The following is a 12,216-nucleotide window of genomic DNA, read 5'->3' as shown; positions in this document are numbered from 1 at the left end:
TGCTCTGCTGGACCTCACACCTCAGCTGCCTTTCAAACTCATTCTACAGACGCTCTGCTGACCCCTGCTGGTCAAAATCACCATAAACAGACTTTAAAAAACATGCAGCAGCTTTTAACAAATTCTTCTTCTTGTCTTTTTAGGATCAGCTTTCCCTTCTCATCACCACCAGGTGAATATGACTTTGTAGAAGTAGTCGTAGCTCCTGGACAGGAAGCTCTTCTCCATGACGTGAGGCTGGACGCTCACCCTGTAGCCCTGACGCTCGATGTCCATCTGCACACAGTCCAGCAGGTCTTTAACGGATGGGGCGGCCTTCCAGGGTCCGAACGTCACCACCGACTCCTTATCCGCCTCCAGGCTGTTGATGGCATTGTCGTAAAAACCCAAATCCTCCTCCGTCCGCAGCACGCAGATGATGATGGTGGAGTGGCGGGCGGCGATGGCCTCGGCTCTGGCGATGCGGATCAGCACCTGGAGGAGAAGTGAAGGATAGCGTTCATCAACAAACAGACTCCGACCAGAGCAGCCTCACCACAGATTCTGCTCACGGGACCTTTAAAGGTCTTCAGGTCGTTTCATCGGTGAGTTTCTGACCTCGATGTTTTCTTGGTAGTGCGGGACTCTGGAGAGGAACTGCTGCCTCCCCACCAGCTCTCCAAACAGCCGAGGAGTTTCCTCCAGACGTTTGATCAGTGGTTTGATGTTGTAGTACACGGCCTCCCTGTGAACCTGCAGACACACACACACACACACACACACACAGTGGTTCATGCAGTACACATCTGTTTGACGGGTTGTGTTTAAATACCAGTGAACTGTCAGTGAGGACTCCTGCGACTTTAAAGCAGGCATCAGGACACTGCATCAGGCTGAGGCCTTCTCATACCTCCTGGATGTTCTCTGTGGGCAGCCAGTCTGACCTGAGGAACTCCAGGACGGCTCCAAAGTGGGAACCATCACGGTCGATGAAGCAGCGTCCCTGAGCATCGGTGCAGAGTTTGGGCTGCCCACTGAACAGCTCAGCCAGCTTGGAGTCGGGGTATTTCCTAAGCGTGCTCAGACAGGCGGTGAACAGGTGACCCCCGACATTTAACTGCACGACTGGAGAGTTCTGCAGGGACAGATAAGTCATTTATTTCAGCTTCATGAAACTGTCCCCCTTTGTTGCCTGTCTGCTCGGGGGGTGTGCGCTGCTGCTGGACAGACAGCTGTTAGTGGCTTTGTTTTAACATCCTGGAGAAGATCTCACCAAACCAGCAGCTTGTTTAATGTTAGAGACACGGTGGTAAAGGGACAGCAGGTGCTCAGTGTCCACAGATGTCACCTTCCAGACATCAGATCATTACAGGTATGTAGGTGCTGTCACGTGATGGGTGACATTTAACATGAAACCTAGGACGGCAGCTAATGATTATTTTCATTATCAGTCAAATAGTCTGGTTTAATTTAGATGCTGATTTGGGGGGTTTGTGAACTTGTGACGTGTGTTTACTGTGTGAACTACAGAGAACACAACTGATCCTGTGGGCAGATGAAGCTTCTTGTTGGGTGTATTTATAAAACGCAGATATCTGTGGTTTGAGACGGATTACATTAATAATCCACTCTTGTCTCAAATCGAGTACCGTTACTGTGACTTCCCCTGCTTCTCATCTGCTCTGTAATACAGCGGAAGCTACCGGGGTTAGCCAGTTAGCTCAAAGGCTAACTACTGAAACGGCACTTTACCACATTAGAGCGGTTCACTTAATACACTTAACACTGAATAAACAGTGCAACACCATGGAAAACAGAGACTGGGTCGAGTTTCTTGACTTTTTGGACCTTGTAGCGATAATATTAAAACTTAAATCGTCCGTGACATAACGCTAGCAGAGACGAAACAAGGCAAAGCTAAAAGTAGGAAGCGGAAACAAATCAGACATTTCAAAATAAAGGTCTGTGAACGTCAATATCCGCACATCAAGTGTTCACAGCACGAGGGGGAAACACATTTACTAATTAATTAAGGAACCATTGTACTTTTTACACCACAACATCTAATGTATTTAAAATGTACATTCCGTCTGATAAACATGTCAGTAGTCCATCCTGCGACACGCAAACTTTCACTTCGGTCTCGGCAGATTAACTCGGGAGTTTCCTCGAAGTTGGATTCCAGATTCCTGCAGAACTGCGGCCTGTTTCACCGCTTCAAAACAGACTTAAACCCGAAAAATGCCAAAAAACAAGAAAATAATACTCAGTTCATTATGCAGGCAGTGTTTGCAGCCACCTGTTCAGGCAGTAAACAGGTACAAAGTTTAGTTTCGCTTCACTAAAAATCCAAACTGATGTTAAAAGTGAGTTTTTCTTACAGAAACTGCGTGTGAAGACGCTTTTTCAGATGATCTGTAGTCCGGCAGACTCATCCTGACTTCAGTGTTTGTCCAGGTGGGAAATGGGACTTTTTTTACATTGCTGAACAGGTAGGAGCCAGGGGGCGTGGCCTAACCCGGACCTGGTGTTTTAATGCGAAAATGAGTCACTCCGAAGCAAAATCTGAGGCCATTTTTCCGTCATCTTAGAATCACGTTACGTCATGTAATTATGCTAATTAGCCAATGGGAGCACTTCATAACTTTACCTGTAACACACCTGTACAGGATTATCGTAATAGTTTTATGTTGTATGTGATGCATTTTGTTTTAATCTGCTTGTTTTGACCACAGATCAGTGAGGACAGCGAGGAGAGCAGGTGACTCATGTCCTGTCAGGTACGTTATCATGTGACTAAACCGTCACTTATCGACTCTTGGGTTACCGCTATATGTGGATGGCAAATGGTGCGTCTGACAGAAATACTCTAAAGGATGAAGTACTTAAGTATCAGCGGCTGCAGTAAACACTCGTTTGTTCATGTGTTTTGTTTCTGCTTCACATTTAGTCAAACATTTGCTCACCCAGTGAACTAACTTCAACTCTATCGTTACAAAACTGAACAATAAAAAGCGACCACAACACATTAAATGTATTTTCCAGATTTTATTGTTTTTGTACACAAAACAAGGGTCCTGCTTCCATCTGGCGAACACTTGAAAACCTGTGAAAAGACAAAAGTCAGAATTAAAAAAAAACTTTAAACAATAAAACCAATTAATGGTTTTAGTCAAAAGGCAAAAACGTCTCGACTCTACAAAGACTTTGAAAAGTCAAACTGAACAGGTTCAGTTTGATTTCCCACTTTAACTGATTTGACGTCCACAATACAAACACTGATTTTTTTTAAAGTTTAAAGCAATCTCATGTTAAAATGGTGCCATTTCAGTTATTTAAAAAACAGGCTTGTGTGTGGCTTCAACCCTTCTCAGACAAATGCCTCGATGTCTTCAACCGTTAAGGACTTCCTGCTCTGAGGAACTGGAGCAGAACCACAGAACGTGAATCTGCACCAGGAACCACCAGAACCAGACGAGTCCTGTTCCGACTCGTCATCGTTTCCTCACTGAAGGGACAAAAACGGACTAGTTTTTGTTTGTTGCCTGCCTGATATTATTGGATGGACATCCTCAAATTAAGATTAGCCATAATGTAGCACCACCTACATCACAGTTCAGGCCTGTTTCAAGTTTTCCCACATTGAAAACATCCAGATCACTGTCATGACAAACAGCACGAGCTTCAGTCAACCAATTACCAAAAAGGCATTAAACTGTAAGGAAGCAGCTGTGGTGGCTCCATTTGTACTCTAGAGACATCAATTATTAGAACTGATAATAATGAGCCATTATTGATTATTATGTTTCCACAGTACAGCTCAGCATGCTTTAGGCACCACCCACCCACACAGGAAAAAGAGGGGGTCTTTTCTTGACAACTAACATATCTATGTTTGGGGGAGGAGAGAATATGGGTTGTATTGTGTGTTTAGAACAAAAATTAAATGTTTTAAATTTAAACTGAGGTTTGGACCCATTGTCCCATTTTGTTTCCTCATTCAGTTAATATAGTTAAACCCAGACAGACAGTTACACACTTTCATTAAAAACATTACAAATCTCCACTGAGACACCTGGTGGAGACCTCTGCTCTCTGAAACCCAGCCTGCTGCCGTCCCTTACCCTCTTATGCAGTGGGTACAGGTGTCCCCTGGGGCATGACGGGCACCTCTGGCTTGGCCCCCTTCTGCTCAGAAATGGGTGTGGTGGGCAGGGTCTCCTCCTTGGGCTCCACAATGCTGACGTGGTCGGGCAGGGGTTTCTTGGGGCCAATTTTACCGCTGGGGTCCCAGGGCAGCATGATCTTCACCTTGATGCCCAGCACACCTGAACACAACCAACAAGCACATCAATAAACATGCATTAGCACTGAAAAGCTATGACGTCCAAAGCTAAAACAAAAACATATCCTCCGCCAAGATCCCATGAGCCCTTGCAGAAACCTACAGCGGTCATCTCTTTCATGTTGCTGCTGTGTCCCTGGTCGAGCTGTACTCACCCTGCCTCAACAGGACGTGGCGGACTGCTGTGTCGACGTAGTAGTTGACGGGGTCTCCGCTGTGGATCATCAGGCCGTCCACAAACTTCATGGACTTGGCCCTCTGACCCCTCAGCTTTCCGGACACCACAACCTCACAGCCCTTGGCGCCGCTCTCCATGATGAACCTCAGAACACCATAGCATGCCCTGAAAGAGGGTAAGAGCAGCATTAACACAACAGTTTACTCAGAGTTACTGTCGCTGTTTTCATTTTTTCTGGTGAAAATGAACAGAAAGTGTGTGAAGAGTCCAAAACATTTACTGCACTGATGATCTCTACGTTAACTTTTCCACTGCGTCACTTAAAGCACTTAGCAGCAGCAGCGGTGTGCTGCTTCAACCCTTCTCAGACAAATGCCTCTATGTCTTCATATAAAATGGACTTCCTGCTCTGAGGAACTGGAGCAGAGCCACAGAACGTGGACCTGAACCAGTAACCTGCAGAATCAGACTAAGTCCTGTTCCGACTCGTCATCGTATCATCACTGAAGGGACAAAAACCCAACCCTCGTTCAGATCACTATTCAGAGCTATGCATTAAATCTAATTTCACACCTTTGACACCCAGTTCACTACAAGCTGCTTCATATCAGATACTTGGAGAACACATTTTTTGGAATCCGGGTTGTCCCTTCATCGCACCACTTTCCCTGAGTTCATGTTTCTACTTTTTAACTGTTGCTAGCCCTCGTACACCAGCGCTTACCTGCGCACAGCCAGGCCTCCGAGCAGCTTGTAGCGCAGAGACTCCGCCTGGGCGATGGCACACAGACCACGAGTGGCAACTTTCTCAGCGTACAGCTGTCAGAGAGGAGAGAGTTCAGTCAAACACCCTGCAGGCTGCAATGAAAGCTACAGGTTGGGGCCAAAGTGGGTCCTCAGACCATTGCTGAGACGGGACCAGTATGATTTCACATTCGATCAAATGCAGACATAAGAATTTGACCTGCATCCTACTGCTGTAAATGAAATGTTAATGTTCCTTGGATCCGTTTTTGGACGTGCTATACGCTAATGATGCCTCAACCCTTCTCAGACAAATGCCTCTGTGTCTTCATGTGAAATAGACTCCCTGTTCTGAGGAACTGGAGCAGAACCACAGAACATGGGCCTGAACCAGTAACCCGCAGAATCAGAGTGAGTCCTGCTCTGTCTCGTCATCGTATCATCACTGAAGGGAGGACAAGCCTTTGTGCTTGCTTCATTTTTACTTTAACAAACAAGATGTCTCCATGTTAGACTCCACTGAGAATATTCATTGTCGTGTTGAGCGAAGAAAGAAATCCAGCTCAGCGTGGACTGACATTTTGGTTGAGATATGAGCAACTTTTGCAGGGATATAAAAGGTTTGGCATCTAACAAATGACCAACACATTCACAGGAGTGTCCTCACCTCCACACTGCCCTCGGGGAAACCAAACCTCTTCTGGACCACAGCGGTCAGCTCTCTGATCCGACGGCCCTTCTCTCCCAGAACATTCTGGGTCCTGAAGACAGTTTAAGACACACAGGATTAAACAAGGCTGCTGACCAAAAACTACAAGTTCACTCTCATATCCAAAGTTCATTTTTGTCATACGATGGCAGATCTGCAACTAATAATTATTTTCATTAGATAATAATCAGGCGGTTGTTTTCACAATGCTCATGACAATTTCCCTGACACCAAAGTGATCAATCAAGTCAAAGTCTAGACTTTCACCTTGTAGCCAGGATGATGATCTCTGTCCTGGTTGGAGTCACGCGCACCTCCACACCGGAGTAACCATCCTCAGCAAGCTCTCGAGTCAGGAACTCGTTCAGCTCAGCCTTGAAGATACCGTCTGAGACGAACTACGAAGAGCACACGGACAACAGTGATCATCGACAGAAGGAAAATATGGACTCTGCATTATTAGAGGTATCAGTGGCACTGACAGTTATTATAACAGCAGTACTTCCACAGACAGATTCATTTACAAAGCTTCAGTTGGTGGTGGCTTGGGTTTGAAGGATGGCTGTCCTCGTTCATGGAGTCAATGAGCTGCAATTCATCACTCTAAAAAGCCAACCTGACACACTGCTCATGCCCTCTTCAATACTTGTTCATTTCGATGTAGTGAGGGTTGGCCCCTTATCTGGGTCGACTGTGTAGTTAGCCAACTTAATATGTGCAGTTATTCCTTTAATTAGCAGAAATACTATAACAGCATGTCGAAATCTGTTTTGAGGTGCATTTATCTCCCATACATCCAAATACGATGCTGCTGTCAGCCGTTTACATCCATTCAAAATGAACTGCGCTGTCCTGCCATTAGATGTTTCGATCAAACGTTACGGACACATCAAATTACACTGGTCACACTTCCAGATATCTGTCGGTTAGCTGGTTAGCTCCCTTTCTGTCCCCGTTCATGAAGCAAACGCACCACTTTAACTCCAGAAGACTCCAAACTACGTTTAAGAAGAGAAGAGTGGAGATAGTTCACACATTTAAAAGTCTGCTGTTATCGCTTCGCACACAACCGGATAGCAGTGTAAAATGAGTGCGGAGCTAACGTCTGTAAAACCCGGTTTATAGCTCACAGCCGGCTGCGGCGGACGTAGCCATGTTAGCTAGCCAAATGAGGAGGACGCGGCGCAGGTAGCATCTGGATTAATCCTCCCCGGACTGAAGGTGGACAAGCTCGATTCACAGCGGGGCGAATATGATACGGTTCTATCCTAATCAACGCGCCTCCATTTCTACATAAATCGGTTGTCTATGTGCGTAAAACGAAGATAAACTCGTCCTCACCTTCCTCTTCTTTGAGATTGGCACCGCCATCTTTCGACAGGCCGTAGACAGGAAAGGACCGCTGCTAGACGCGGAAATGTATTTATAACAAAATGTCTAACTTCCGGTGACGTGTTGCGAAGCCGCCGCTGGAAAAGGGTCCTTCACCCCATTTACACCTGGTATTAAAATGATATTTGTTAATTGCTACGTTATCCGGATAATAAACGACCTTTCCTTTATGTTTGACACCAGTTATTTTTAATCGCTGTCCTGAGATCAGATCTCTGTCCTACACAGGAAAAACCTGCGCGTGGGTAATTTGAGGTGGCAGTCAGTTCCAGACTCCATTAGAAAATCACAGAATTTTGTGAGTTATTGAGTTAGGGGAAAGTTTATGCATTTTGTGAAACGCAGACTGCGACAAATTCTTCACTATTTGTTCGCTCTTAAATTCGGCAAACATAAAACTTGAGTTATTCCTTTCTTTGTATAAAAACGGTGTCAGTTAGTCCTGGTGTGTAGTAGTAGTGGCGTATAGGCTGACTACACTGAGAGAGATGATAAAACTGTGCATGTGTTCTGACATCCATGTGAGAGCCAGCTTGACTTTTTTTTATACCTTCAGACTGACTGATTTTTAGAAAATGATTTAATTTTGGCTGATTTACCTTTCAATATAAGATAGGCTCACTGTTTGACCTCAGACCTCAGCAAATTGTGGTTTCTGCTGTTATATAACACCAGAGTTCAGTGGGGCCATTGTTTGGGGCTTTAAAAAAAGCATTAAAATATCACTACCACATCAATACATCTGCTTTTAGTAAACAAATGTCTGGTGATGCTTTACTGATTTTATCTTAGCTGCATCGTCACATGAAGCAGGAATTTGTGCAAAGAAAAAAAAAGATGGAAATTATGCCACTTTTTAGTACAAGATATAATGAGATTATAATCAACTCCTAGTTTTAGGAGTTAAGGGTAGGGTTAAGCATGTAGTTGTGGTGGTTACTACATCATGTATGATGTCAGTGAGGTCCACATCAAAGTACACAAGTATGTGTTTGTTTGTGTGTTGGTGGCCTCAGGGTCAGCATGAGCTACTGGCTTGATCAATCCCTGCTGACGTGCTAGGAGCAGCACAAATCACTAGCTGTGGTACACACACACACACACACACACACACACACACACACACCACTCCCAAATGTAGAAATCAGCTGAACCAGACTCACCATCCACCCCACCCCTTTCCATAGCCCATTAGATGTATTGATGATTCCACATCCAGTGTTTTTTTCCTCTAATTGGTTTATACACAGCTGACCGGACAGTGATATCAATGAAGCCAGTGTACTCTGTAACACGGTGTTCAGAACAGGCTCTGTAATCCATGGAAATATGGACCGCTGCTCTCGGTATTCTTTCCAGCATCGATTCTCCCCCCGTTTCAGCAGCAGCTCTCTGCTCTGCTGCTAAATCTCGTTCTCTCTCTGCCTGTGTTCTCCGAGGGATGACAGTGAATCTGCTTTAGTGTTGCTCACCTGCTTGTTCCAGTGTCAGCCTCTTAATCTGCAGGGATTCAGGTCACCGAGGGTCTCAGACATAACCAGGAAGTAGAGGTGCAAGGGAAGGATGAGGCCCTGGGTTCGCTCCAACAGGTCCAGATCAGTCCAGGTAAGACTCGTTTCTAATCTGTAATTCAGCCGTGAATAAAATAAATCAGACATATATGAATCCAAATACTGAAGGATGTGAGTATCTGTGCTTTTAAGGCTTCTTTTTGGGGTTTTTAAACTCTCAAATCAGATTTAAAATAAATGTTTGTGTCTCTCTTCTTTGATTTCTCCCAATTTTCTCCACTGTGAGTGAGTTGAATGAGTTGATTAATGCAAAAAAACACACCAAATAATCTCAAAATGGATGCAGAGTTTAAGTTTCACCGAGGGTTTGCTGCCTAAAGGACACAAGACATCAAATTATTCACAAATCAGTGCAACAAATGAATGAGGTCTGTCGCACAAGGGTTCATGTTTACAAGACTGTGATGAATTAGAAAAGATATGAGACAGTTCAGGTGTTTGTTGTTCAGGTGTCTCTCGTCTGTAGCTGTGTATATGAGTTTCACAGTCAGGCATTCTGTGGAGTTTATGGTGGAGAGGCAGAGGTTGAGATGTTGAAGACCATGTACATGAGTTTTAGGGTTGGAAGGAGGTCGTAAAATAAAGCAGGAATTTCCATTTCCTGAAGAACATGAGAGATACGACAGTGAAGAAGCAGCATGGTGGTGTTTTACTAATGGCCACAGGGTGGGGCTGTTGCTGCCATGCTTCAATATGTCCTGCACATGATCTTGGAGAAATTGTTTATCAAGTTACATTTTTTTAAGTCAACAGAATGAACTTATAAAGTGTTCCACAGTTGCAATGTGGCTGTAGGTTTGACATTTTCAGATTTTGTTGCTATCCAATAGTACTGAAGAGTTATAACCTGTTAAGTGCATCGGACCACGGCTTTAAAAGTTTGTTAACCAATGACAGACGAACAGTGAGTGATACCCAATAACAACTTCCAAATGTGATCTGAGTTTGGTGAAGATTAGATGAAAAAAAAACCAAAAAAAGCGAAAACATGTGTTTACCAAAAAAATCCAAAATGTTGAAAGAATTTTGTTGCACAATGGGTGTGGCCTGAGTAGCTAAATAATCTGCGTCATCCAATGACCACGCTGTGTTTTTCTTCCATTATTCATCAGAATAACTCAGGAGCAGAAGGCAGGTTGTGAACATATTTCACATTTCTGATTTGGTGACTCTAATCTTTGGCGTCCATCTTCAAACTGTGCTGATTGTTTAGATCTTCTGTGCTGTCGGGTTGAACATGTGTGTGAAGCGTCCACGTTTTACAGTTTGGAGCTTCTTTGCAGCAGCATCCATATTTGAAGCTGTGCCGTCCAGCAGAAGCTGATTGGTTGAGCTGATATTGATCTTCAGGTGATTGTCGTTGCTCCATGTGAAGCTGCTGAAGCTCAAACAACTGCAAGGTCATAACTCTAGTTTAACATAAGCAAAATAAAAGAAAAGTTCTGGGCTGCAGTGCAATCCAAAGCCGCCATTCTTACAGAGAAAGTGATCTTTTCAGCCAGTAATAGATCAGTATATACAGAGGAGACAGGATGCGAGTGAAAAGAGAAAAGCACCAAAGAGGGAATATTAAGTGCAGTGTTGAATGCAGGTTGTCTTGATTCTAATTATAATATGAGTCATTGAAGACTTGTTATATTAGAGCTTCAGGGAACAGTGTTATTATTTAAGGTCTTGATATCAGCCAAGGAATGCAAATGAGAGTGAGTGGCTGCTCTTTATACACTATTCCCTATTCCACATTTTGACCAAAGAAAGACACATTTTTCTGTCACTTTGGGATGAACCTTTATCTTCCTTGGTATTTTGGTGCTTAGCAATGAACTTTGTGAGAGAAATTAAAAAGTAAAGTACTGCAAAACTCAAGAATCATACATACAAAACTATGTAGAAATATGTCTGTTAAATAAAAAGAGCTGTACAGTTGGATTTAATATGCTGCTTTTGAAGGAGGCAGATCCTGAAGTTATACACAAGTAATGGGCCAACCCAGGAAAGAGATATTAATAATAATCGTAATGAAGGACTTGTTCATTTTAGTAGTTTAGTCACTGTGTTGGGTGGCAGGGATCGGCCAGTCAGAGGCTTTGTTATTGGTTTGCCTGCAGAAACTTGCAGGTCACCATGTTTGTTTAGTTGTAGTTTGCAGTGGAAAGTGTACGAGAGAGTAAAATACATCTGGTGTATATACTGGAAATAGTTTGCCATCCATCAGCCATCATGCCTGTGTACATCCAGAAACATAGTAGTACTAGTAGAAGGGTGTGATGTATATTTCTGTGCGTGGAGGTGATGGTGTTAATGTGTTTGGTTTGAATCAACTGAATAGGCATAAAGTCCACTGGCTGCATGCCAACACTTGCAATCGTAATGGTAGATTAGTGACTGCCATAGCGGAAACAAGTGCTCACATTTGTACTCCAAACGTCTTTGTGTACGTGCTGGGACACACTGATGTCATGATTATTATTGCAGTGTATTGTAATGACAGCGGTCTTAGGCTAATGTGTGTTTTGCCTTGTAGTAGTAGTGACATGCTAATTAACAGCTTACCTCCTAGGTTGTGTAATATAGAGTCATGAGGTATGTTATAAGCATTGGTTAGCACTAGCTGTGTTTAATGCTTTCCTGTTCACATTGTTGTGTGTTTGTGTGCTGGTGTTGTTTGTTTTTGTGATATTGTAGAAGCCAACCAACCTGTTGTTATTAATGAACATTATTTTAAGATAACATCTCAACATACCCGCATTCTCACCAAAAGGCATTTTTGAAGATTTTGATATGAGACACATACCAACCAGTTTTTGTACATCTAAGTGAAAATTTGCTGAAATTGTTTTTCTTCTGAGACCCACATCAGATTGCAATTTTCAATTCTGACCACTTGTGCTACCACCTCTGACATGAGTAAATAATAATAATAATAATAATAATAATAATAATAATAATAATAATAATAAGTGACATCTTTTTCCTCTCTTGAAATTGATAAATTTTAGCCACCGGGGGGCAATAAAGACCTCTCAGGAGAAAGAAATACACCGTGTCTTTTTCCTGGAAATAATATTTAAGATTTTGTCATGAAAATTAGTCCTTCGTTGCAGTTATGGCTATGTGGGGAAAATCGTCAGTTAACTGTGACTTTAATTTACAAGCAAATGTCAGTTACGACTTAGGAAAACTCTGAAGACTGATTTCACGAGAAGAACGTGAAGGCAGCACGAGCGACAGGGGAGAGAAAAGACGCGTGTGTGCGCGTGCGCGGCCCTGCCTATTCTTCCCGCTGACGTCCTCCGCC

General features: G+C 43.5%; 2 protein-coding genes and 3 non-coding genes across 5 annotated transcripts; all 5 read right to left on the bottom strand.

Moving 5' to 3' along the window:
* kctd14 (potassium channel tetramerization domain containing 14) lies at positions 1-2,425 on the bottom strand. Its single transcript, XM_076735767.1, has 4 exons — positions 2,361-2,425; positions 890-1,114; positions 598-732; positions 1-474 (listed from the first exon to the last, which is right to left on the bottom strand). The coding sequence occupies exons 1-4, from the start codon at positions 2,412-2,414 to the stop codon at positions 163-165; spliced, it is 726 nt and encodes a 241-aa protein (XP_076591882.1). The 5' UTR covers positions 2,415-2,425; the 3' UTR covers positions 1-162.
* Positions 2,426-3,012: 587 nt separating this feature from the next.
* rps3 (ribosomal protein S3) lies at positions 3,013-7,351 on the bottom strand. Its single transcript, XM_076735848.1, has 7 exons — positions 7,297-7,351; positions 6,223-6,353; positions 5,914-6,007; positions 5,227-5,321; positions 4,480-4,667; positions 4,104-4,307; positions 3,013-3,085 (listed from the first exon to the last, which is right to left on the bottom strand). The coding sequence occupies exons 1-6, from the start codon at positions 7,324-7,326 to the stop codon at positions 4,108-4,110; spliced, it is 738 nt and encodes a 245-aa protein (XP_076591963.1). The 5' UTR covers positions 7,327-7,351; the 3' UTR covers positions 3,013-3,085; positions 4,104-4,107.
* Positions 3,345-3,493, bottom strand: LOC143323954 (small nucleolar RNA SNORD15). The gene has a single exon (XR_013077425.1). It is a non-coding gene; the product is annotated as a small nucleolar RNA SNORD15 (small nucleolar RNA).
* LOC143323952 (small nucleolar RNA SNORD15) lies at positions 4,862-5,011 on the bottom strand. Its single transcript, XR_013077423.1, has one exon. It is a non-coding gene; the product is annotated as a small nucleolar RNA SNORD15 (small nucleolar RNA).
* LOC143323953 (small nucleolar RNA SNORD15) lies at positions 5,548-5,697 on the bottom strand. The gene has a single exon (XR_013077424.1). It is a non-coding gene; the product is annotated as a small nucleolar RNA SNORD15 (small nucleolar RNA).
* Positions 7,352-12,216: the final 4,865 nt, after the last annotated feature.

The sequence above is a fragment of the Chaetodon auriga genome, chromosome 7, assembly GCF_051107435.1.
Source record: "Chaetodon auriga isolate fChaAug3 chromosome 7, fChaAug3.hap1, whole genome shotgun sequence".
Classification (NCBI taxonomy): domain Eukaryota; kingdom Metazoa; phylum Chordata; class Actinopteri; order Chaetodontiformes; family Chaetodontidae; genus Chaetodon; species Chaetodon auriga.
This window is presented reverse-complemented; position numbering and strand designations above follow the sequence as displayed.